General features: G+C 38.5%; 1 protein-coding gene across 2 annotated transcripts in view; it reads right to left on the bottom strand.

Annotated features, from left to right (window-relative positions):
* The window catches only part of VIPR2 (vasoactive intestinal peptide receptor 2), a 68,144-nt gene that overhangs the window by 31,528 nt on the left and 9,322 nt on the right, over positions 1-27,294 (bottom strand). For both annotated transcript variants that reach the window (XM_076331905.1, XM_076331906.1), the window contains exons 3-4: positions 19,637-19,744; positions 11,708-11,805 (exon numbers count right to left, since the gene is read on the bottom strand). In XM_076331905.1, coding sequence (XP_076188020.1) covers positions 11,708-11,805; positions 19,637-19,744 — 206 coding nt within the window. The remainder of the gene's footprint in view (positions 1-11,707; positions 11,806-19,636; positions 19,745-27,294) is intronic.

Here is a 27,294-nt window from a genome sequence, read left to right as displayed (position 1 = left end):
TTTCCTTTCAAATACATAAAGGAAAACCAAATAGAGAATAACATCATTCTAGCTATAAAATATCTAAGCAATAAAACCTCATTATCAAATTGCCTTTTTTTGCTGGCCAGACTAAATAAAGTGAAGCTACAAACTCACTACACTGAAATGAACATGCCAGATTTAGCACCAGCTAATTTCAGATCAGTACATGAGCTAAGAACAGCTTTGCTGGCTATCATGGATGAGAATTTATTACCAAGAGAGGATAGAGATGTGTTCTCATCTGCCAAGATCCCACTTGCAACATTTTACGTTACCAGAAAGTTTGCCCAACTTTTCTGACTTTTATAGCAACAGACATACTAGCTCCCCTCCTTACACAGCCAGAGATACTGATTACAGAACCAAGACCTGAAAAAATGCAGCCAAGAGAGACATTCCTTTCACCCTTAAGTAGACATCACTGTTTGGTCAACACAAGTTCCACTGACATAAACCGTACCTGCTAGCGTAAATGTAGTCATCTAGTACTACTTGAAATGCCCTAGGGTATCCAAGACAGCTGCATGGCAGATGTGACAAAGGACCTCTTTGCTGGAATGGCAGTGGCGACTCAAATGGCACTAGATACCTATGTTTAGGCAATCACATCAAGCCCTGTTTCCACACACTAGTAATTAGACACCCACATCTCAAGTAAGTATCTAACTTCAGGAATTTTGATTTGTAAGTTAAATTTCAGCCTTCCAGGTTTTAAAATATGTAGTAAGTATGTGAATGTAAATGACTGGAAAGAATTTGATGTGGTTGACTGTGTTGGCACAGACATGACTGAGAGACCCAAGAAATTTGTTCCAGCACCTGCTCTGATGTTCTGAACACAGCCGAGTCAGTGCCCAGCAGGTAAGAAAACTTGACGTGTAAGGTGAAAGGTTTCATATTCGGCTACTACTCTGAATGGGTAAGAACAATTCTCTTGCCTTCTGATCACTTCTTCTGATGCAATTATTTACAATTCACCAAGTTCACTGCTTACAAAACAGTCACCACTTGTGTTATCATATAATTCTCTCATCTATGTATTGTATTTTTATGATGTTAATAATCCTTTAAAAGGCCCAAGCATACCAGAACTAGACAGAGATTGTATATTCTCCTTAATTCTTGTCTTGCCTTGGAAGTTTTTGTTTAGGAAATAAGTAAATTGTTTGGTGCCAAGTATATCTATGTTTAGTCTGCATTGCCTTTGCTCACTTTTTCCATATTTTTGCCCATCTTCATTTCAGAATGAATTGCACTGCTCCCACATTCTTTTCCACCCCTCATTCCTGTCCTAGACCCATTATACTTGTATAAATTAAGAACACAGAATCAACTGATTTACAGACTCTAACAAGCCACAGTCACTATAGTCTTTAGATTTTTATAGGAATGATTCTGGACAAGAAGTCATTATGGGGAAATTGCAGTCAGACCAATGTTCCCATGGGAAAGCCTTGATTCTGCTTATATGTTCCTCATTGCTTCATGTCAAGAACAATTTGAACTCAATATATTTTTTACTTCCCCTTTTCTTGGAATCCATCACACTGAGTAACAACACTGAAATTTATCTGGTTTATGTAATTCAACTGAGTATTTTTTTCATTTTTTGTGGAATAATTTTTTTTGAGATCTCTATAAAGTTGATTTTAGGATAAGCAATTTTGCCTTCCTGTAAATGTTTTCCATGCCCAGGAATGCAGAGTCCCTGTTTACTTCCTCAAAACAAGTTAGAATAAAGTGCAGGACGGTACAGTAAAGAAACAGATGCACTAATAGCCACTGAATTTTGCAGGGATGAGGCCATCTGAGCTAGGTATTAAGATTCTCTTTATAATCAATGAATAGAAGCAGCAGAGTGTTATTCATGTCATCCTAAGACAGGCATCTGAAATAATTTAGAAGGATAGTGAAGTAAAAACACGTACTTTTTCTTCATTAAATACGAATGGAACCTAGAGACACTAGTGCAGATGCAGATGACAGATGTCTAAAGTTAGACAACATGACTCTGTCCCAGGCATTGCTCCACTGATTTGGTCAGCTTTCCATCGGGCAGTAAAAGCATTACAAAACTTTGATTTTATTTCCATTAAGATTTTTTCCTTTATTATTTTTTTCCATCTTGTTTTGAAGGCCAACATTTGAAGTCTGGCATTTGGTTTTGCTTTTATTTGGAATTTTTCCAACTGAGGTCCAACTCTCATGGGATTTCTGATACCACAAGTCTGTTTTCTCAGTAATAATATCATGAAAAAAAAATAACATATTATTTTGAAACCTTTCAAATAACTACTGGTAACTAGGTGAAATGAATAAGGTAAGACTCATTTAGCTTAATACATGTAAGAGTGGGATATAATCTTTCTAAAAGGTAAGCAACTCAACAGAATTAGTCATTGTCTCCCAAGAGGGGGGGAGTCAATGGAGAAGAACAGACTCTTCTACACTATGATTCATGTGCTTCATTGTGGTTTTAGCAATTCAAAGAAATTAGGGTGATATGATTTCCACCCAGGCTCCAAAGACTAGATCTCCTTTGACTGTAGAGAAGGCATAGGCTGTCTGGATTAAATGCAGATGAGTATATTGTACAATCTAGGCAGATGAAATTCAACTGACTTGTAATTCTAGTCATGCAAAAGCACATATTTTTTGCTTATTGTGAAAAAATCTGTTTTGTGATGCATCCTTACATTAGCAGCCATCATACTATTACTAATAACTGCACACAGTCCTAGTGATGCCAGCGCGTAACATAATGAACATGTATCTCAAAGTTGCTAAAGACTAATGAAAAAGAAACCAGTAGTGCTTGGTACAGAGAAATTACAGGGAAGTGAGGGAGGAGGCATTTCTGAAGGGTAATTTACTAAATGGTCAGGTGTCAGAAGCTACTGATTAAGCTATGCTTTAAATACTGTTTTCCTAAGAAAATATCTAAAAATTGTGGATTTTAAACTTGTGTTGCACCATTCTCACAATAGATAGGGGCTTTAATACGTATCTACAGCTATGTATGCATGCAGATGATGTATAGTTTATAAGTCAGTTAGAAATTAAGGTAATTCAAGTAAACCTAATTTAAATAAAATTGAATACAATGTTCATCAATTCAGCTTACTTCAAAACCACATAGTTAAACTGATTAAAGTTTTTGTGTAGCCAGAGTTTGAGCCTTAGTCTTTCTAATTAATTTCTTCTGTTGTAATTTACATTCATTCAAAGCAAGACACTGGTCAAAAGGAGTTGTCATTCTCACCAGATCTAAAATGAGCACAGAGCACGTAGTGAGCACAGCTCCAATTCTAGCTGCTGTAAATTGCAGATGTTATTTTTGTTCAAAATATCCTGTGGTTTTCTCTTAAAGCATATCTTGCAGAAGACAGTACTGCAGAATGATTTTATATTATGTTAAAGAAAACCAAGATGTTCATTTCAAATTTGTTGTTTTTTAATAATAAAACATTGAGTGAAAAGCCCTTCTCTAACACATTTTTTATTTTACAGTCAATGTCTTAGAGCTATGTCTCCTCTTAATACCTCACCATATAATTTGCCTTTTTGACTTGTACCCCCTATTTCCTGAGATGTGAATCTAAACTCAAATAGGTAAAGGGAGAGAGAACAATATCACTGAAACGTATTTTTTTGCCTGATGGACTCCTTCCCTTATGAATAAAATACTATCTGCTGGTTTTACCAATAAAGTACACCGCACAAAGTTCTTGACTGACCTGTCTGTAATAATGTCCTGGAGAGTTTAAATCTAATTCATAACCCCTCGGTGCTCATGGTTAAGTGGACAAATTGTTCCTTTCGGGTCTGCTTTTGAGTGGCCTGGCTATACTATGATCTGCCATCATGCTGCCAAGTTAACCGACTTTGGAGGCTGTCAGTTTGCAAAGGCATCGAATAAACAGACAAAAAGAATAACATACGAAGAAAAAAGTGAAGGATATTATTTTTTAAAATTGTTCATAAATGTTCAAAGAGAGGGAAAGCAGCATAAATGGATTTGCAGGCAGTCTCAGAATTCAATATAAATTTATCTAACAGCATTTCTGAGATTATTTTCATGTGTAAGGACTAAATTTCCCAAGTCAGTAGTAAAAGCATCTGCTAAAGGGAATGGTGAATGGTCCAGAAATCCCCTGAAGGCAATAAAGGATTCCCACTAGAGACATCGTTTACTCCAGTTCTCTCATGTTTTAGCTATTATCAACTTGCAACTGAGATGATGTCAGTCCTTAGAAAGCATCTAATGGCCAATTCTATAGCACTGGCAAGAAATACAGGAGCCATTATATTTACATTCTCCCAAGAGTCATGCCCTCTATATACAAGCTGTGTGTCACCTCTTGAAGTAGATGGAACTATACCAGCTATATTCACTATGTTCATAGAATTCAAAGCTGAAAGGTCCTTCACCTTGTCAATTTTTGAAGGCATCATAAAATTCAAGTTGGGAGCTGGACTACTGTCTAATAACTCCAAATGTGGATGCAGATGCATAAATTGCATTCAACTGCATAAACTTACCAAAATCGTTGCCGCCTATAAACAAACTTGCATGGCAGGTGTTGATATTACAGAATTGAAAATACTTCTTCAAATATTTTTCAGGCATTAGACTGTGTAACAAGAAAGTGTTTTGTACTTTGGCATAAAGAAAGTAGCTGTGGTTCAAACAGCATTGGGTCGATTGAAACATGCCCAACAAAAAAGTTGGACTTGTTTCATTTTTTATCATTCCATACCATCTTGAAAAATGTGTCTAGATTTGATTTCAGAAAAACTCCATTGGTCGAATCTTTTGAAATTGGACCCATCTTACTTGTATCTGATTTCAGAATTCTTAAATGAAGGAAAAAAAGGTGAAACCCTGCAGGAAGTTTCTAACAAAGCATCAGTTGTCCAGCCACACTGATGTAACTGCGCCTCTAATTTAGCCTCTAGGTATGTACTCTGAGCTTGACAGTAACTGTCAGGCAGCCTGGATGTAAAATGACTCCCATCGCTTCTAACCACTAGGGAGAATAGAAGAGGTTGTCTTCCTCCAGAAAAAACATGTTATTTAAAACAATGTTTCTGGCATTCTGTACACAATGAATAGTCTGACTAAAATCAAAACAAGAATCCTGTGCACTTTTAGTCCAGCACAATAGGTGTCAGTGTCAGCAGGACTGAATCTACCTGCCGGCCATTCATCTGCCAAACAGACAAACATGAAATAGCTACACAGAGGTATAACTCAGGACTGAAGCTAATCAGCCAACAGTACTTTGACATTATCTTAATACTGACCATAGTAATTTTGTACAACCAAATAAGAAATAATTACGCAATTGAAATTATTTTATCATACAACACAGGTTTTTAATTATTCTCTATTCTACACTTGAAATTGTGGCTAATGAGCACATTTCCTTCTTTCAGACCATTTTACTGGTCTAGTGTTATAATGGTCAGAAACCTTAAATGTTTGAAAATTTTCTACTGATCAAAAATTAACCCTGCTTCTCAAACTACTGCAAAGCTAAGCAAACACTACTACATTTTGAATCCATTACATCAAAAATTATAATTATTTAAATTCAGGTGCTATGATTTTCAAAAACAAGCAAAAATTTTAGATTATTAGCATGAAGCATTTTATCAGACCCAGCATCAAAGAAGATGCAATCATACTGCTACTTAAATTTCCTGTATGAGCATAAATAGAAATGTCTTAATTTGCCTGTAAGACCTCTGTAACTCCTAGTGACTCAACAAAAAAATTGGCAAATGGTGTTCTGAAATTATATGTTTATTAAATATACACACAACCCCCATAAAGACAAGGAATTAAATTCTGCATTGTGTTGTGGTAGTTGAAAACCAGGAAATTTGTTTAGATTAATACTGACTTAGTTATAGCTATTAAATATTTGTCACTACTCTGCATCTTACATAGTACAATTTAGAAACAAACTCTTTATATTGTATTGCTGCAAAAGAAACAGGCAAAACAATACCACATCTGACAGCACATAAAAATCAGTATCTTTTATGTAAGATAGGCATATCTGATTTCTTATTTACTATTCTGTGTGAACCATAATTAGCCAGTTCTCAATTAAACTTCAGCTTTAACCTCTGGACTTAATAAAAAATTTGCAAGATTGGCAGGAGTAAAATGAGTGCAAAGAAGGTATGGATTGACCAAAACAGAATTTAAAACTAAATTATATTTTTAAAAGATTTTAACACAGAATAAATATCCAATCCCGTTTAGATTTTGTAACTGTATTCAAAGCATAAACTGATTCGAGTCATGCATATGCAATTGAAGTGCCATTATGAAATTGAAATTACATGAAATTTTCTGCATGTCTAACAAAAATAGTACTTTTGCAACAGTAGTAAGAACAGCTGGACTCTGCAAAATATTCACATGATTATCTGAGCAATACTGATTCCAAAACTGAAATCCAACAATTTCCTTTTAAAGTTTTGAGGAAAATATTCAAATTACAGTCACTAAGCTAAACTCAATAGGTAGTTAGGCACAGCAAAAATCAGTGGCTTATGATTTTCCAAACAATTTTATGGAAATGTTTACAGAATCTGTAACTGCTTTCTAGACTATAAAGACCTAATCCTAAGATGTTTCCTCTTTTGTTGTGGCTACCTAATGTTAACAGGTTTTAAAAAAGTACAAAACCCCACACATATAAAAATAAATTGGATTAGTACAAGTTTGTGTAATTAGTGTTATCTTCAATACTTTTTTGTAAAATCTATTCTTATGTACACTTGTGTTTTGTTTTCTTAGAACAGACACCTTTTTCTGCTGTTTCCTTTAACATTAGTTTCATGTTATTTTTACTAAGTTCAGGAGACGGAAGTCTGTTTATTTACAGAATAGACATAGAACAGAAGCTTCCTAGGCAAAGTCGACAGTTACCCAGTGGATCTTTCAACCTCAGCCTTGGTTTGGAAGGACCTCTAGGGGTGAGAAGGTAATTCAGTGCTGAAGGACAAAACGCTCTGAAGGTTTAGGTCTTGATTCTTTGTCCAAAAGAGTTTTACTATTGACCAGATGTCATCCTTAATGTAAAAGAAAAATGCACACCTCTTTATTCATTTAACCAAAAATATAATTGATCACTTCTAAAGTATTTATGATCATTATCATCCCAGGTGACTCTTCATTTTGTTTATTCTGTGGGCTACATATACTGTATGTAAGAGAGTCTAGTATTCACAGATATGATTACTTACAAGTATATTAAAATTTGTGGTCTTACATTTTCATGATACGTGTCAGAGTACATTCCATAATATCCAAATATTCATACTAGAAGAACATATCAGACAGCCTTAAACTGTACAAACACTGTAAAATCAGAACTGGGCCTAGCAAATGAGTTCAGTGCTTTAGAAACACTGAAATGAGCAAATGTCAATAGAAGTGGAATAAAAAACCCTAGTTCTTTCCTTTTGCAAAATGAACTTCAACAGCACAGTAGCCATTTCTAAAATCTTGTAGTACTTACTTATAAGAGAATAAATATAAACTGAGATAAAAAGATGGATTACATGTTGTGGAAAATTTACTTTTTTCTTATCAGGCACTTCTACACTTTATTAAATGGTGCAGAGCAAAATAGAATTTACTAAAAATATATGTAATAAAATTGGTATTCCTCATGGTATTTAATAATCTTTATGCAAGTAATTAATTATATCCCTTTTCCGACACATTTCCCCTTCAATTCACCTTAAGCCTAAACATTACCCAAAAAAGATGAGACCAGTATTGCCTTAAGTATCTCTTAATAATAGTAGCATCATTAAGTAATGAAAAATGTAGCATGCAATGTAAATAAATATAGCATGACTTACGGGCACGCAGAAAAAGCACTGGTAGATGGCTGCCCTGCATTACATTTTGTTGAGAGGGAAGGATTCAATTTAGACTCAATACAAACAATCCGTTAGTCCAGTGCAATGATCCACTTCACAGACAGTACTAATGCATCTGTTTTCTAAAGGTAGCTACAGACATTCAAGACAGTGTTTGTTTGTGTTTGTCCTGACCTCAATGCCTTGACTCCACTTGTCTTGGGTAGTGTATCTGTATTGCGTAGTGGGTAGCGGGTAGCACACCCAGGATGCTATCTCTGACAGCAGTCTAAGAGTGAATGCTTCAGGAAACTGGCCAAATAGGGGAATACTTCTTCCACAGATGATGGTTCTACTTATGCACAAGCTGCAACAGTATCACCACATTTAACAGCCCTGAGGATCTTTCTCTCCATGAATTTGTCTTTGCATTCAAATCACATAGCCTGTAACTTGTATGTATTGTTTTTTGTGTGACCTAATAAACCTCAGGCCAATTCACGCTAAGATTAGACAACACTGACCCAGTCATTACTTTAAGTAAAGTGGACACATTTCAGTCCTTTACATTCACCAGGCATCTTGCCGTATATTAATAACATTGACAGAGAGTTTAATACCCTCTGAGGACAGCTAGGACACATCTCTAGCTTGTTCAGTCTAGATAGAAGATAGCAAAATATGTCCATGTAAAAGGAAAGATTGTGGTGAGGCTTGGATTGGGTTAGCACACCTTGACCTGAGTTTCTAGCATGGTCAAATCAAGCTATTCATTTTCCCATTGTGCTGCCATGACCTCAACAGAAATATAAAAGGAAAAAAAAGACACCTCTGGTGAATCTAAAACTTGATCTTGAAGGTTAGCAGTAACCAGTTTACTTATAGGAAAGAGACTGGAAGTATATAATAAAGGTTTAGATCTACAATTTGATGTGATAACAACATACAGATAGTTTGTTCAGACACTCATACTTGTCAAATTGGTCACCTATAAATACAGACAGGAGCACTAAAGAATACTAATAGAAGATCTAACATTAAATAAAACATTCTATTTAAGGGTGCTGTACCAGAAACTTATAGTTAATTTCAAAATGTTAAGCAAATCATTTCTTTTTATAGAACCTGCTAATATACCATTTGACATAGAATAAAAATTGAACGTTTTAACTCTGAGTAAAATCAATGCAAATTGTGGAAGCAGACAAGCTCTTTCATACCCTGAACAGTATCAGTGAACTTGGCAGAGAAATAATAGATGACATGCTTACAGTATTTTTAAATAAGCTTTCTCATTTCAGCACATTTTCAGCATAAGAATTTGGTACCTATTAATAAATTGCCTGTTCAATATTTGCTCACCAATCTGTATCGTTTAAACCTTCTCTAGAATATTCAAACCTGCCCAAATTAGATGCATGTCTGGAGAGATATATATGTCTTTGTGTATGCATATATATATAGAAATAAATATAAAATATGTATAGAAGTAAGTCCCTTTTGAAGTAAAGATACAAGTCCATATCCTAAAAGACAGCAAAAAACAGGAATAAATATTTAATTGGATCTATAATGGAAATTCATTCGGCAGTGAAGATGCAGGCACCAAACTGACACCAAAGACAGTTTCTACCTACTCCTTTAACATTGTCTTCAAAGAAAGCATACTGAAGAAAATTTAAGACTTACCGTAAGAAAAGTATTTTGCCACCTTCCCTAAAATATGATCTCCTTAGCTACTGTAACTTTGAGGGCAACCTCACACATCACCTGCAAAGCATATTGTTGCATGATATTTTTATGTCCAAAATATTTCGTATGCAAATACTTAGGATTTAATTTTTAGTTCTTTTTGTTGAAATTCTAGGTCAAATAAAAATGAACTATACTGATTTATGCTGAGTAAAGATTTTTTGTTTTGAGGTGCTACCACTGAGCGCTAAGGAAAACATCTTTCTGTGTAACACTTGGCTGATGCAGAACCTTAAATGCCTCCTGAAATCTCACAACTGCATGATACTTGCATTTTTTGTATTGTCTCCCATGAAGAGATAGATTTAAACATATGCTTTCCTGTTTCCCTTTTCAGATTTTATTCTGATAGTTTTTGTCCTTTCTTTAACTACAAAATATATAACATTTGCACAGGAACAGCTTATCTTCTGACAAGCCACCACTACTGTATCACCTTTTTGACCTGTCAACTTTAAGGTTAGAAAAGAATTATTGCCTCATCCCACTGAAATAACCAGTTTATGATCTTCAGGCAAAGAATATGGCCTGAGCAATGACAGTGGTACTTGAGAAAAAAGGACAGGGACCTCGGGTCATGTTGCTTGAAATGTAATCAGTGTTTGCATTTCCCCCTTCCCTCCCTGCAACATGCTATGCATTTATTCTGTATACTATCTATGTTAGATAACTATGATATTCTATCTATCTATTGTACTTTTGTTAACCATTTTTTCAGTACCTGCTTTCCACATCTCTTTTCTGATTTTTATCCTCACTGGTTTATTATTTGCTCTTTTCCAGGCTTTGTAAATGTTGCTACTACTTCCTATTTCCAGTTTCTCTACGTTCATTCCTGCAAGTATAGGCAATTTGCATTTCATTCTTCTCCTTCAAATTACTAATGAATATGTCAAACAAGAACTGGTTTTCTATAGTACTAGTTCATCTGCTAATTAAGTACTTCTCACTACTTGAAATGTTATCTTTTGCTTATTTGAATTTTTAAGTCTTGACCCATTTTCACTCCACATGACAACGTCTGGGTTGAACGACAGTGTTTTAAAATGGCTGTTTTAGCAGTAATGTGTGTGCGTCCCCAAGCTGTCAGATGATACCAATGTTTTAGAATGTGTCTTCAGAAAAGTTGGGAAAACAACATATTCTATCCATTTTCTTTATTACCTATTTTCAACTACAGCAATGGTTGGGCTTTTAAATATAGAAAGAGATGGCAAGAATTGCATGTCTTAGCTAGAATGCCAGCACATCTCTGCAAACCAGACAGAACAGGTCTGCTAGAGCTATTCCACACATACTAAAATCCAGAAAAACCCAACCAGCCAAGTATCTTTATTCATGAGAGGACTTCATCTGTTCATGATAACAAGAATTTTACTGACACTGTGAGCTCATCCTTGTAAACAAAATCTTGCTGTTAGCTTCAGCAGAAAAACAGATAGAAAATAGCTAAAATGTGATGGAAAAAGTACTTTTCTCAACAAAAAAACAAGAAATAGGATCTGCAAAGTGAACTAATTTGTTTTTCCATTTATACTGTATTTAAGATCTCTTGATAGCTTTTTGAACCACTTCTAATTGCTAACACAATTTGAAGTCCAATATAAATTTACAATAATTCCAATGACCTAAATTCATTCTATTTTACTTATAACTTAAACACATACCAGCAATTAAGTGGTGCATGTATTATTAACAGATTATTACAGTATTAGGATTTGTTATAATAGAAACTCCTAGAAATAACACCATGAAAAACATACTGCGCATAAGCCCAGTAACACTGCAATATTAGAAAAACAGAGGTATTACTGCAATTACCGTTTATAGACTTGAGTTTCAAACAGTTACTGAATTCTACATTTCTGATTTTATCTTATTATGACATTTGCAATCCAAGCATATGGCAATCAATGCTATCAAAAATTACTACATATTTCCATTAATTCTGATAGAGTAAAATGGGAATTATTTAGAAGCAGAATATGTCTGATAGCTGTATTGAACACTGGCATCTAAATAGAAAAAGTATTTTTCCTACCTTATAATCATCCTCATAGTCATTATATCCACAAGTACTTAAGATGTCAGGAAAAATATCTGACCATCCATTAGTCGTACAATTTTTGCTAATATTTCCTGTAAAGCAAAATTTGAGAGTTTAAATCAGAAAGATTCAAAAGTTTCCTCATCAATGAATCTTTAGACAACCTAACTTTGTCATTCTCTATTAACATGCTGTATTTCCCAGCACTCCTGTTAGAGCAACCCAGCCATTTCCTTTCATGTGCTCTTCATTCATATTACTTTGGCTTTTACTTTTGCTCTGAATTGTCTTTGCACTAAAGAAAACCAAAAGTAATTCCAAGCTGTGATGGCAAGCTTCTGCTTTGGTATAACAGCTATTTCTGTTACATCTGCAAAAGCCTGAAATATTTTGCTGTTTTATCTAAAGTATTCTGGAAGGAGTCTTTCAGCTTACTCTGTAAAGGGGATAATTTGTAGGTAAAGTAATCTGATAGAAAAGTAATTTAAGTAAGAGTTGTTCTAACCTCCTATTTAAGCTCTTCTGAGAAGGTAATACCAAATGATCTACCGAAGAGTTATAAAAGCTCTTAGATACTATGGTGACGAATTACTGCTACAGCAAATGTTGGTAAAGTTGGTAATGCACTTTAAAGGCCAAATTATGTGATAGGTTGCAGAACGAGGAAATAAATATCCATGCTCAATCTCACTCTTTGAACCAATCACTGAAACAATGTAGTCCAAGGAACATACAGGAGATGTGCAAGTATGGTTGGAAAGGAATTTTAAACATCTATGAATTTCAGAAAGGATTTTTTGGTTGGAACTGAGAGAAGTAGTTGACTCTTTCCCAGATGAAGTCACGCAGATGAGATGGGGGCAACACATGATTCTACTCCTTAATCTAATTAATATGAACTAATGTTCATACAATATGGAACAACTTCAATAGGAGAAAACTGAAGAGTCTGATGTCAGAATAAAGAATAGTCATTAAAATTATTATAACTTACTCTTACATTGTTATATCATAAGCAACTTCCCCTAACCTTTCTTACAGCAATTTTTATATCCATGATACTTGAAATATATAACAACACACTGCTTTGGTTTGGAGTTTACCACCAGTCCTTAACTGACTTAAAGATGCCCATTTTTCACCGCAGAAGAACAAATTTATGTGTCACAGATCAACTTTGACCAAGAATCATAGAATCATAGAATAGTTTGGGTTGGAAGGGACCTCTAAAGGTCATCTCGTCCAACCCCCCTGCCGTGGGCAGGGACATCTTCAACTACATCAGGTTGCTCAGAGCCCCGTCCAACCTGACCTGGAATGTTTCCAGGGATGGGACGTCCACCACCTCCCTGGGAAACCTGTGCCAGTGCTTCACCACCCTCAGCGTAAAAAATGTCCTCCTTATAGCTAGTCTAAATCTACCCCCTTTTAGTTTAAAGCCATTCCCCCTTGTCCTGTTGCAACAGGCCCTGCTAAAAAGTTTGCCACTATCTTTTTTAGAAGCTCCCTTGAAGTACTGATAGGCTGCAATAAGGTCTCCCTGAAGCCTTCTCTTCTCCAGGCTGAACAACCCCAACTCTCTCAGCCTTTCTTCAGAGGAGAGGTGTTCCATCCCCCTCATCATTTTTGTGGCCCTCTTCTGGACCTGCTCCAACAGGTCCGTGTCTTTCTTATGCTGAGGGCTCCAGAGCCGGACACAGTACTCCAGGTGGGGTCTCACCAGAGCAGAGTAGAGGGGCAGAATCACCTCCCTCGACCTGCTGGCCACGCTGCTTTTGATGCAGCCCAGGATACGGTTGGCCTTCTGGGCTGCGAGCGCACAGTGCTGGCTCCTGTCCAGCTTTTCATCCACCAGTACCCCCAAGTCCTTCTCAGCAGGGCTGCTCTCAATCCCTTCATCCCCCAGCCTGTATTGATACTGGGGCTTGCCCCGACCCAGGTGCAGGACCTTGCACTTGGCCTTGTTGAACCTCATGAGGTTCACACAGGCCCACTTCTCGAGCTTGTCCAGGTCCCTCTGGATGGCATCCCGTCCCTCTGGCGTGTCGACCACACCACTCAGCTTGGTGTCGTCTGCAAACTTGCTGAGGGTGCCCTCGATCCCACTGTCTATGTCATTGATGAAGATATTAAACAGTACTGGTCCCAATACGGACCCCTGCGGGACGCCACTCGTCACCAATCTCCATCTGGACATCGAGCCATTGACCACTACCCTCTGGATGTGACCATCTAACCAATTCCTCACCCACTGGACAGTCCACCCATCAAATCCATACCTCTCCAGTTTAGAGAGAAGGATGTTGTGGGGGACCGTGCCAAAGGCCTTACAGAGGTCCAGATAGACGATATCTGTAGCCCTTCCCATGTCCACTGATGTAGTCCCTCCATCATAGAAGGCCACTAGGTTAGTCAGGCAGGACTTGCCCTTGGTGAAGCCGTGCTGGCTGTCTCGAATCACCTCCCTGTCCTCCATGTAGCTTCCAGGAGGATCTGTTCCATGATCTTCCCAGGCACAGAGGTGAGACTGACTGGCCTGTAGTTCCCCCGGTCTTCCTTTTTTTCCCTTTTTAAAAATGGGGGTTATGTTTCCCCTTTTCCAGTCAGTGGGAACTTCACTGGACTGCCATGACTTCTCAAATACGATGGATAGTGGCTTAGCAACTTCATTCGCCAGTTCCTTCATCCGCGGATGGATCTCATCGGGTCGCATGGACTTGTGCACCTTCAGGTGCCTTAGATGGTCTCGAACCTGATGTTCTCCCACAGTGGGCGGCTCTTCATTCTCTCAGTCCCCGCCTTTGTCTTCTGCGGCTTGGGCGGTGAGGCTCAAGCACCTGCCGGTGAAGACCGAGGCAAAAAAGTCATTGACTACCTCCGCCTTCTCCATGTCCCAGGTAACCAGGTCTCCCGTTTCATTCCGGAGAGGGCCCATATTTTCCCTTGTCTTCCTTTTATCCCCGACGTACCTATAGAATCTTTTCTTGTTGCCCTTGACGTCCCTGGCCAGATTTAATTCTATCAGGGCTTTAGCTTTCCTAACCCGATCCCTGGCTGCTCAGACAATTTCTCTGTATTCCTCCCAGGCTACCTGTCCTTGCTTCCACCCTCTGTAGGCTTCCTTTTTGTGTTTGAGTTTGTCCGGGAGCTCCTTGTTCATCCATGCAGGCCTCCTGGCGTCTTTGCCTGACTTCCTCTTTGTTGGGATGCATCGCTCCTGAGCTTGGAGGAGGAGATCCTTGAATATTAACCAGCTTTCTTGGGCCCCTCTTCCCTCCAGGGCTTTGTCCCATGGCACTCTACCAAGCAGATCCCTGAAGAGGCCAAAGTCTGCTCTCCTGAAGTCCAGGGGAGTGAGCTTGCTGTGCACCCTCGTCGGTGCCCTAAAGATCTTGAACTCCACCATTTCATGGTCACTACAGCCCAGGCTGCCCTTGAGCTTCACATTCCCCACCAGCCCCTCCTTGCTGGTGAGAACAAGGTCCAGCATAGCACCTCTCCTCGTTGGCTCCTCTACCACTTGGAGAAGGAAGTTCTCATCGACGCATTCCAGGAACCTCCCAGATTGCTTATGCCCTGCCGTGTTGTCCCTCCAGCAGATGTCAGGGTGGTTGAAGTCCCCCATGAGGACCAGGGCTTGTGAGCGTGAGGCTGCTCCTATCTGTCTATAGAGGGCCTCACCCACTCTGTCTTCCTGTCAGGTGGCCTGTAGCAGACCCCCACCATAATGTCACCTGTCCCTGCTTTCCCTTTAATTCTGACCCATAAGCTCTTGGTCGGCTCCTCATCCATCCCCAGGCAGAGCTCCATGCACTCCAGCTGGTCATTGACATAGAGGGCCACACCCCTTCCTTGTCTCCCCTGCCTGTCCTTCCTAAAGAGCCTGTATCCCTCCATCCCAACACTCCAATCATAGGAGCCATCCCACCACATCTCCGTGATGCCAGTAATGTCGTAGCCCTGCAGGCGTGCGCACGTCTCCAACTCCTCTTGTTTATTTCCCATGCTATGTGTGTTTGCATAGAGGCATTTAAGTTGGGCCCCCGATGAAGCTGTCATACTGGCTGGAGTTCCTTTGTGCTACTCTTCAGGCGCTCTCCTGCTGACCTGTGATCCTTCTCCAGGCTCTGGGCATCTATTGCTGGCCCTGGCATCAAACTGGTAGGAGTGGGATGGATTGAGGTTCCCCTCCCCTGGCATCTCTAGTTTAAAGCCCTCTTCACCAGCTTGGCAAGCCTATGACTGAAGATGCTCTTCCCCTTCTCTGACAGATGGACCCCGTCAGCCCCCAGTAGACCAGGTTTCTCAAAGCGAGTCCCATGGTCTAAGAAGCGGAAGCTCTGGCTGTGGCACCAGTCCCATAACCATTTGTTGACTCGCCAGATTTGACTGGCCCTTTCAAACCCCCTCCCTTTGACCGGCAGGATTGATGAAAAAACTACCTGCGCTCCTGAGTCCCTTACCGCCGCTCCCAGGGCTCTGTAGTCTTTCTTGATAGTCCTCAGACTGCTCCTGGCTGTGTCACTGGTGCCCACGTGACACAGCAGCAGCGGATAATAGTCAGTGGACTGTACGAGGCTTGGAAGCCTCTCGGTGACATCCCTGATGCGAGCCCCCGGTAAGCAGCACACCTCCCTAGAGAGTGCATCTGGTCAGCAAATGGGTGCCTCCGTACCTCTCAGAAGAGAGTCACCTACTGCTATCACCCATCGCCTTTTCTTAGTTGCACTGGCTGTTATACAGGGGCCAGATGGGGCTGCATTACTCAGCTCCAGCGCTTCTCCTGGTGTGACAGGACTTTACTCTTCGGCCTGCAGAGCGGTGAAGCGGTTCTGCAAGGGCACCTCAGGCTTTGGGGGAAGTCTCTTCCTCCTGCTGGTCCGGAATAACCAAATGTGTTATATACACTCCAAACTAAAGCTTTTGTGATTTTCATCTTGCTGATTGGTTACTGGAATTTCTTCTTTGTATGAAGTCTTCAGTGGAAAGTTGTAAATATCCTACAAATGGTTGATCAACCAACAACGAAATCTTTCTAGCTTATAACAAGGCCTTGACCGCAAACCACAGTGTCTCCTCAAACAACAGGACCACTTCTGCCATTTGGCATAGACATGGCATTTTTTGAAGAAAATGTAACCTATTTATACACTCTGAAGAGTCTTCACTTTAAAAGTACATCAAGATGCTCTGACTAGGCAGAGCAGAGGAATGTGTTAACAGAACCACAAATTACATCAAAGCCAGTTTTGCAAGAAAAAGACTATGTACTCAAGATGCTGATATATTTTCTACTATAAGTACTGTAAGGCCTTCTAGCTTAAAGACAGTTAGGAATCATAGAATCATAGAATCATAGAATCATTGAGGTTCGAAAAGACGTCTAAGATCATCGAGTCCAACCGTCGACCCAACACCACCGTGCCCACTAAACCATGTCCCTAAGTGCCTCATCTACTCGTCTTTTAAATACCTCCAGGGATGGGGACTCAGCCACTTCCCTGGGCAGCCTGGTCCAATGTTTCACCACTCTTTCAGTAAAGAAATTTTTCCTTACATCCAATCTAAACCTCCCCTGGTGCAACTTGAGGCCATTTCCTCTCGTCCCATCGCTAGTTACTTGGGAGAACAGACCATCCAGCCAGTTTTTGACCCAGCGCAGAGTACACCTGTCTAAGCCGTGAGCCGCCAGCTTCTCTAGGAGAATGCTGTGGGAGACGGTGTCAAAGGCCTTACTGAATGTTCTATGGAAGACGCTGTTTATTTCTACACCATTGTTCCATGCAATTAAGTATTTCAGATGGCAACCTCATTTAAAACCCATAACTTGACACATACATTTGAATAAAAAATTAACAGAATAACCTCCTGATAGTCATATACTTACATCGTTATGTACAATACTTAAAAAACATTATAGGATAATATGATTGCTTTTACAGTAAGAAGTAATTTAATATAAAGTTACTAATATTCAATAGAGAATTAATTATGTGGTATGCTTAAACTATAACCTTGACCATCACAGAAGAAATTAAGAGCCAGTTCTCCAAAAGTTGTAAAGATGAGAAGACAACTACTTTTTTTAATTCACAATTTAAATTAAGAAATCCTTTAAAGAATTGATGCCTACTTATGATTTGGAACATTTCCATAAAAAATAAGGTAGTCTAGATCATCCTGTAGTAGAATTTTAGTTACTCTTAAACCCTGAAAAAACTAAAACATACATCTCGCATATCTGGCTAAATAAAAAGAGTTAGATTTCTTGTTTAAAGATATTTTTATAATTTCCTGCCGTAAGAATTAAGTGAATTTGAAATGTGTTGTGTATGAATTAAATAAATTATATATTGCTGAGCATAATCAAATTATAAAGGTGCTGAGATACTTAGTTAGATCTTAATTGAATCAACCATGCAAGATGTTTGTTGTCTTCCTTCTCTGAAATTATAGAAAGACAAGATTTAAAAAATCCTCTTAATTGAACAGGTACCTCTAAAAAACCACCCTGTTAGTTCCACAAGCAAGAAATAAACAGGTAGCTATGAAAAAAGCTGTATACGGGAAAATTGTAGAAAACTATAAAAAGGAAGTAATCTTTCAGTCTTGATGACGCCATGCCCAATTGAGATAGACTTGTAATGCATTTTGAAGGTTTCAGACATAAATATTTATTGCAGTTGTTTTATAGGAAAATTAAAATGTTATTGTAATATAAGATACCAACAGTTGTTAAATATCAAACATCCAAACTCCAGAGAGCGCGTGCACGCTCCAGTTTTTGGCAAATAGACAGAAGCAATGTGATTTAATTAAGATTTTGAATTTTTGATATTTATTAGTTTGCCTTGTCTCATGACAACACCTTGATATCTTCATTTGAGTCATTTTATAGATTTCATCAGATTTAGTGAAGATTACACATACTTTCCCCTTTATAAACTGTTTAGACTATCCATGATAAACTAATCAAGATTCACCAGCTCCAGGAATGAAAACCTTTGCTCATCTGTAGATTGTTTTAGTTATCTATTTTTTACTGGAACAAGACTTAATCAACAGTTTTGAGAATAAAGGTATTTCAGTCATACCCCAAGTTAGCCTCTATGTTAAAAGTAATATTGTTAAAAAGCTCTCCATAGAGACCTCAAAAGCAGAATTAAATCACTGTAATAAGTTTTGCATCTTTCACCAGCTCTTCATAACAAAGGTTCTCACCTGAGCAATGGGGATAAGATTTTTCCTGCTGCATTTTGAGATACATATGTGAAATGCTATGTATGCATCATCTATTTTTAAAACCCCACTAACAAGCCAAAGTGCAAAATTAAACCACAGTATGATACATTGACAAAATGGTGCAGAAGACAGCAGACTTAAAACAGTTAAAAGTTTCAGCAGTCTGAGACACTGAAGAGCTCTTTTCAAGTTCCATTAAAAAGCAGAATCAAAGGTTTCATCATAACTACCTTAAATGGCAATAGCGGTAGTTTTTAGGTATTATGTGTTAATGTTGGCTCATTATTCCCATGAAGGCAAGGCACAGCTCCCCTCCTAAGCACAGAAGGAACAACCTGCATGTGACCTGCTGGCAACTGTTAAAGATGTCAGTGAGGCTCAGCTGCCTTAATAATTAACATAAATAGGTCAAAAAGAGCAAGGAACCTCTTCAGCCATGATGAGTGTCACTGTATCAGAATATATATTTAGTATCTGTCTCAAAGAACACCGTATGAACCACAAAGACAATTATTTGGTCTTTTCATGATGTATCATGAACAGCTCTGTTAAGAATCTATTATTTTAACTCTTTAAAAAGAAAATAAAAACGTTAAACTGCAAAAAAACCCCAATTTTTAGCATATTATGTTATAAAATACCAAAGAGAAGCCAGCAAAAATACACCTTAAAATGAAATACCTGGTTTGCCAGAAACAAGGCTAAATACTTTTGGACAAGGGACAGTGACAGTCTCTCCAATCTTCGCAGGACGCCAACAGGTGATGTTATCCCAAACTCCAACACATCCTGAAACAAAACCAGCAGTAACAGACTTGAAAGCTCAGCCTGGTCCAAATTACCCTACTGTATTTACCTTATAAAGACTTGGTGGAAGCTTTGGATGAGTAGTTCAAGAAAGATTAGACTCTTTCAAGAAAGTTGCAAAGATGGTATTTTGTATAAAAATGTTAAGGGAATCGTAAGAGTCTGTTGATTAACCAGATTATTTTTAGCTCAGTTAATACATTGTTTGCAAAATGTCTCATTAAAACTATGTCATTTTGATGGGATCATGCTAAGAAAAGGTAAGGAAATGTTAAAAAAAGTAAAAGTAGTTCATTGGACTCAGCATCACAAATACAATGGGAGCGCATCATGACCGGAGAATTTTTGGAACAATGGGCATGGACTAACAAAATCACCTCTCCTAAACTAAATAACAGAGATTTGAACAAAGAATGCTTCTGTATATTTATTTCAGGAAGGGGGTGTGTCATAAAATGTTATAGGCATGTTTTATAGTAGCACTAGTAACAACTTGTTACTAGTAGATAGTAACTACTTGTTATGGTTTTGCCCATGCTGATGTCTCTATAAATGTGGCTCAAAAGCAGTATCTTGTGAATGAGCATAAATCTTCCTATAGCCCGCTACAGGCACTTGGATCAAGCATGCTCTATTTGTTTAAAGGTGACTATAATGCATGCCTTCTAAGCTAAGTGAAGAGTTATGAAGGTTTCTGAGTATAAGCCTTATGAAGAATTATGAATACAAAGTAAGGAAATGTTACTCATATTATCTCAGTTCAAGTTCTCTCCAAAAAAAAAAGATCACGTCCAAAATTCTGGGTATTTATGTCTTCAAGTAAGGCAAGTGACAATCAACAATTTAAATTTGTAATTAACGCTAAAGAGAGAAACAAAACTTTTATCCTACCAGTATTATCTCCAAAAGATTATCAGAAAGTATAAGGGACAGTTTGTTCCCTTCAGTAGAGAATATGAAACTTGGATTAGGAACTACTCACGTCCATGTATAATACTATTCTTCAGAATATTTATAGTATTAGCAATTCACTATTCATTTACTCCGTGCTAGTGAGGTCATGCCCAAAATCAAGCCACCTGAGTTAAATGAAGCTGGAAAAGGAACATTTAAAAGTTCTGCATTTGCGTTAAACCATCTTAGTGCAATTAAACTTGGACAGCTTGTGTAGACTTAAAGTGTCTAGCATCCTACTTTCAAAGCTTAAGTTACTTTCAAAGTACACGTAAACTAGGGAACCCAAGAGTGTGTTACAGAACTGGCAGTTGGATTCGCCCTGGGGGTATGTCCTAGCTGCAGCTTGAAGGAGAGCCAGTGGCATAGCATTCCCATGGGCCTTGCTTTCCTTTGGAAGACATCTAAGTGTGATAGTCAGGAGGGAGCCTCTGTGCTGTACCAAGAATAGGGTTTGGAGATGAAAAAAGAAGATGAGAGGAGGATTATGGGCTAAATTCTGCATTTGGTCACCAATTCCATAGAGTCATCTTTATACAGTTTCCCAAGGAAATGCTATTCTCCAGAGGAGGCACTTGTTCATGGGGACTGGGTCTTTCTTCACTCCTCTTAGGATTATACAGCTCTAAATGCAGCATCTGTTCTATATTCAGAAAGATGATGCCAAAAATAAGGGATTACTAATGGGAACGCTTCACAAAGTTTATCTGTGTGGGTAGATAACAAGTAATGCCTTATTCTCCACTGCCTTGTATGCTGTATCAGCCTCCAAAGAGGTATGCAACAAATGTAATACTGTTCATTACCTCACACACTCACCCATACTCACTTCAAAGCCTTTTCCAGTCAAGGACCAAAAACCTCCAAAGAGATTTGGAGGTTCCAAATCTCAAATCTATCACAACCTCTCTGGGCAACCTGCACACACGCAACTTCCTGCATGAAGAATTTTGCCATGCATCTGATTAGGATTTCCCTTGCTGCAGGTTGCTTCCACTGCTTCTTGCGGTTTTTGTTTGGTTGGTTTTTTTCTGTTCACATCTGAGAAGAGTCTGGCTTCATCTTCTCTATAAGCTCATTAGGTAGATGAAGATGCTCTTCTCTAAGCTGAACAAACCCAGCTTTCAGTCAATCGTTACATGCTGCATATTCTAGTGCCGTCTCCATGCTCTCTGCTGAGCCGATTAATGGCTTTCCTTGTACACAGGAGCCCAAAACTGGACACAGTACTCTGCTGAGATGCAGTCTCACAAGAGCCAAATAGAGATAGACAATTGCTTCTCTTGACCTACCAGTTTGCTAATGTAGCACAGTATATGGTTAAACCTCATCTCTGTACGGGTGCACTGCTGACTCATGTTTAAATTAATATATTTCTAAAGCAAACATCTAAAATGGGTCAGAAGAATTTCATCCTAAAAAATGCTTATTTCTTCCCAAGAGAGCCTGAAGTTGTTAATTCAGTTGCAGAATCTAGACTGTAGGTACCTGTCTTTAATCAATCCCACCCTTATTTGCTTAATACTGCGTGACTAATCTCAGCTTGTCAAGTTCTCCAGCTACCTGAAGAGGACTAATTGTTTTGGTTCCTTCAGTAACTTTGACTCCTAGACCAATATATCAGATTCCTTCTTTTAGCCTTACCTTAGGGTAAGGGAGATTTACTTAGGACTAGGAACTGTGAGAGTGGCATTCTTTTTATCTGTATTCCACAGTTGGCTGAGAAGTTCCTGTTCCCATTGACAATTCACTCTTTCCAGGTTTCTGGTCCTTATCCCTTGAATGAGTGTTTTTAGCAACTGACTCAGAATGTAATACTCTTTGAACTCTGTAATAATTCCTTTTTTCCTGATGATCATGCAGAGTTTGTCCTTTCTAGCGTATCTGCCCCTACAGCTGGTTCATACATTTCTTTAAGAATTAACTCATGAGTTTTATCTATGCTCTGTTTTACCTGACTACCTTCTACTCCCTCTGGCACTTGTGGCTTTTCTTTTAGCATTAGTAATGATATCTCTGAGGTGATGTTGACTTGGCCATGTGTATATAATTTAAGAGGTTTACATCTGAGCAAGCCATCTTCGTACCCTTTGAAGTCAACGGAACTTAAACATGCTTAGGTGCTTCCTGAGGTGCAGCACTGGATTAAAATCAAGTCCTACATCTCTATGGTGTACCACCAGGGCTTATGCAAAGTAAAAGAACATTTACTTCAGCCAATTCAGGTCATGCTTCCTTCCCAAATGATTTTAAGCCAGAAACAACATCAACAATGTGACATACAAGAAAGACAAAGAAACTATTTTCTTCATCTGCCAGCACTCAGAACTATAGTGACAAAATGCAATTCTTTTGGCTTTGATGGATGTACCGCCTCAGCCAGCATAAACAAGCTCTGTAGTACACAAGAATAATTAGCGTCTTGTGCGACTTCAGACCTTTTTAGTTCATCCCCATTTCCACTAACAAGCGAGAGCTGAGATGAGTCATGAAAGTGTTCATGCACACCCATAAAAGCTGATGACTTTCACAAATCTTCCCTTTTGTTCAGTATATGCTCTGTAAAATGGTGGATTTGCTACAGTAATCTGCGAACAGTTCAGAGGCCTTTATAAATTTTTGCTACACTGCTATATGGACTGGGCTAAGGTTTTGCTAAAAAGACAGCTGAACAACATGGACTTCAGAGCTCCATTAGTACCTTTTCCACAAAAAACCACAAAACTTTTATTCAAGCTTCACTTACATGAAATATTATACAGAAAAACAGAAGTCCAAGTCCTATTCCCACCAAAATTAATCAACACAATTTGTATCAGATCTCGAAGCTAGCTTGCAGGAAGGAAACCAGTATACAAGTTTTTGACATTCAAAACATTACAAGTCACTAATGTTTTCTGGGGAATGTATTTTTTACCTCAGTTTTTCCTCAGTATTTTCGGACTTTACAGGCATCTATGGCACAGGAGAGAATGATACATTTTCAGACTCCTTAAATCAAATAGATGAAATAACACAAAAGATGTATTTCCTACATCTGGACTACATTCAGGTGCATCAACAATCATGAGAGTGAAACTTGAGTGGCTGTCATCAGAATTCCAAGAACAACATTAAGCCTCAATTTATGTATATTTACAGGTTTATTTATTATGGTATAGGAAATCTGAGAAAACTGCTGAAATGTCCTGGAAGCATTAATAGTCACTGAATGACTATAGTGTGCTTCTGAGAACTGGTCTAGGGCTGAATGCTGAAATGATGGTGTTACTGGTACGCTGCTAGAGGCTGTTAGAATTACAGCTGTTAAACAACATGCACTTTTCTGGGCTTTCAACTCACACCTTTCCTCATTTCCCCCTCCTCCTATTACTACAGATTTTTGACAATATTGCAGTCATATATCTTCTTCTTCTCTTAGCAAAACACACTCTTATGCAGAGGTGGGATACAATTAAAAAGTCCACTCTTACTACACTTGCATCAATTTGTCTCTTCCATCCCAATAACATATCTCTATTGTACAGCACAAGCTTAATTGTGCACAATTGAAACTAGCAACTAATTTCCCACTGATCTTGGAAATTCAAGATATGGCATAGCTGGAGAACTTGGTGAGTTTCACAGGTCTTCAAGCAGATATTGCTCTTTACCCACCATAGTATCCTTTTACAACAACGACATATGCAATATTAGCAGAGGGTGACAGAGTATGATTCACTGCATCCTAAAACACATAAAAATAGGCCAGATTAATTCCTCCCAACAATTCTCCCCAGTGACTATGGAGCAGCCTACAGCACTATAAATACCTACACTGTTGGAAAATGAAGGTGTGATAAATGCTATGTTAAATGTGTCTCTTTCTGCACATAGGGTATCTAGCTTTATCAAGCTCGACATTCTACTCTCTACTCACTCTCTACTACTCTCTGTCCAGCCATTAATTCATTCAGTGTTAGGATTTCTGGACTTCACGGCCATCACGGCCTCATTTCATAAAATCATTATGTACGCTCTTATTCTCTGGAAGTTTTACCCATCTCCTGCATATATAAGCCTGTTTCCTATAATCTCCAAAGGATATTAATCAATTAAGATACAAAACATATTTATCTGGAGCTTTAAATAAGGTTTTACGTTTTCGTTCTAGTAACAATTCTACCAATAATTCTATAGAAAATATCTCACTTTTAAAATAAAACTTAAATTGCTCCAAAGTTTATTTTTGTATGTCTGCAATTTTATCATATTTAAATTTTTTTTGCTAAGTACACAGAAGTATTTTAATGTACATTCATATCCTTTTATGTTCATTCATTGATTTAGTCTCTGTTTGCATCCAGCTTCAATAAATTCTCAAGCCTTGAACGTTTTTGTCCTTTCACCCTGATATGTACACATATAAAACTAGTCCAGCTCTTGATATCTTAGCTCCCCAACTTTTCCCGTGCATCTCTACTACTATACTCTTTACCTCCTTCTTTACCTCTTAATAAAGCTAGCAAAGATAAAAAAAAATAGGTTCTTCATCTCTATTTCTGTGGTGTCTAGAAGAAATCCCCTGCGTCCCTACATACAACAATCTCTTTTCAACCTCCTCATTTGCATCATTTATTTTTCTGGTGTCTCATTCGCAGCATATGCAAGGAAACAACCAATCTTCCCAGAAAACCTTTGCTCAATGACTTGCTCAAAAGTGTGGCCACGGTGTTACTCCTCTACTGCTCTTCCCTCCTGTTCCTCCAGATGATATTGCAGATGCTATTCTTAGTTAGTTAGTTTCAATGAGATCACTTACTTTATTTGAATGTTTAGTCTTTAATGCCTGTGATGCATTTGCAGATACTTTATAATGAAAGGAAACGTAACAGACTATAAAATACGTTTTGTCTTTCTTTTTTTTCAGCTTACATAAGTGTTGCCATCACATTCATCATCCTGCTGAGATCCAGTCTTTGAGCAACAAGTTTGCTTACCTTCATGTGCTTCTTCATCTATAAAAATGTGCAACACTGGGTTTGTATTGGAAAGTTTTGTTTATATATACATTTTATCCATATATAAACCACTAGGTGGCACTTTGCATTTGGATTTAAAAAATTGCCAATTCAGACAGGTTTAGCATTTTTTAAACTGTCTGGGCGTGCATGATACATGAAACAAAGAGAGAGTGCTTTGAAAATCAGCCAGAAAGTTGTCAGCTAGTCCAGGGTTTATTTTTCGAAGAGGGAAATGTTTTGATTTTTGTACTTAACCTGACAAAGCAGAAGCAATCTCACCTCTTATGGGCAATGTTTTCTAGACTGTAGGTCCGAACACCACAGCGTGTAATTTAGGCCACATGGGAATTTATGAACATATACAGACGGAAATTCTTTCTGCATTTTCACATACGTAATAAGAAAGAAAGGAAAAGGAGGAGCTAGAGAAATCGTGAGCTAGCAAACTGGAAGCAAAGCAAACACACAACAGAACTGCTTAAAGCAGTAATAGGAGTAAGACAGTAGCAAAAATACTCCAGGCTACTTTGCTAAAGTTATTTGCCGTCTACTTTTGTCAGGGCCCTGAGTGCACTAAGAGGCCTTAATGGCCCTGACCAGCCTCACGCCCCCTGCTCAGGGTCCCATCTAAGCTCAGGTCTGGGCCTTCAGCGATGTTGTGGGTGCACCTGACTTCAGCTTCATCACAGCAGTGCCTGGAGCCTGCCTCTGCCTGGGCCCCGACCCACCACTATGGCCCTGCCTGGCCATCCCAGGGCTGTTTCTGGCCCTGGTTCCCTGCACCAGGCCGGATCCTGACCCCCCACCTGCAGGCTAATGTCCTCAGCTGTCCCTGCCCAAGGGAGGTGCCTCATGCCCAGGGCTGGGGCTGCCCCTGCTGCCCTCTCTGGCTGCCCTGGCTGAACAGGCCCTGCCTGCCAGGCCCTGCCTGCCCAGGGGCCCCCAATCCCCCTCCGCGAGGAGCTGCCGGCCTGCAATCATGTGAAAATGAAAACACTGGCTGCAGAACAGTCAATAAGCAGCTCCAATATGCCTATGTTGAACTAAAGCACTGTTGTGAAATTGTACAGAATGTATACAAGCTCTGATTACTCAGACATACTGAGGATATGTGAATGTAAACTTTTTCAATTACTGGTCAGCAAAAACTACTCATACACAGCAAGTAGAATTTGGGAAGGCTACAGTATACATCAGATCTAACTAGTTAAACATAATGATGAGTTTATATGATGAGTTAAACATAATGTTTGCAGTTTATAGGTTTTCAAAAGCCAGTCCTATTACCAGGAATGGCAAAAATACTGAGATTTCTAGGGGATTATTGGCTTTTCACCAAATGAAACATTTCAGAAGAAATGCCTTATTTACTTTCTGAAGAACAGTTTCCCATCAAAGAATCAAAAATCTATAAGTCAATTTTAGTTTTTAATGTAATTTACATATTTTTAGGGTACTGTAAGGAAATATGGAAGTTGCCAGCTAAAAACTTTGAATAAAACTCTCCGAAAAAGAAACCACATTTCCATCTGAATTTTCTACCAAGTAAATCCTGCTTTCCATTTGCTCAAAATG

This window comes from Aptenodytes patagonicus, chromosome 2 (genome assembly GCF_965638725.1).
Source record: "Aptenodytes patagonicus chromosome 2, bAptPat1.pri.cur, whole genome shotgun sequence".
Taxonomy (NCBI): Eukaryota; Metazoa; Chordata; class Aves; order Sphenisciformes; family Spheniscidae; genus Aptenodytes; species Aptenodytes patagonicus.
This window is presented reverse-complemented; position numbering and strand designations above follow the sequence as displayed.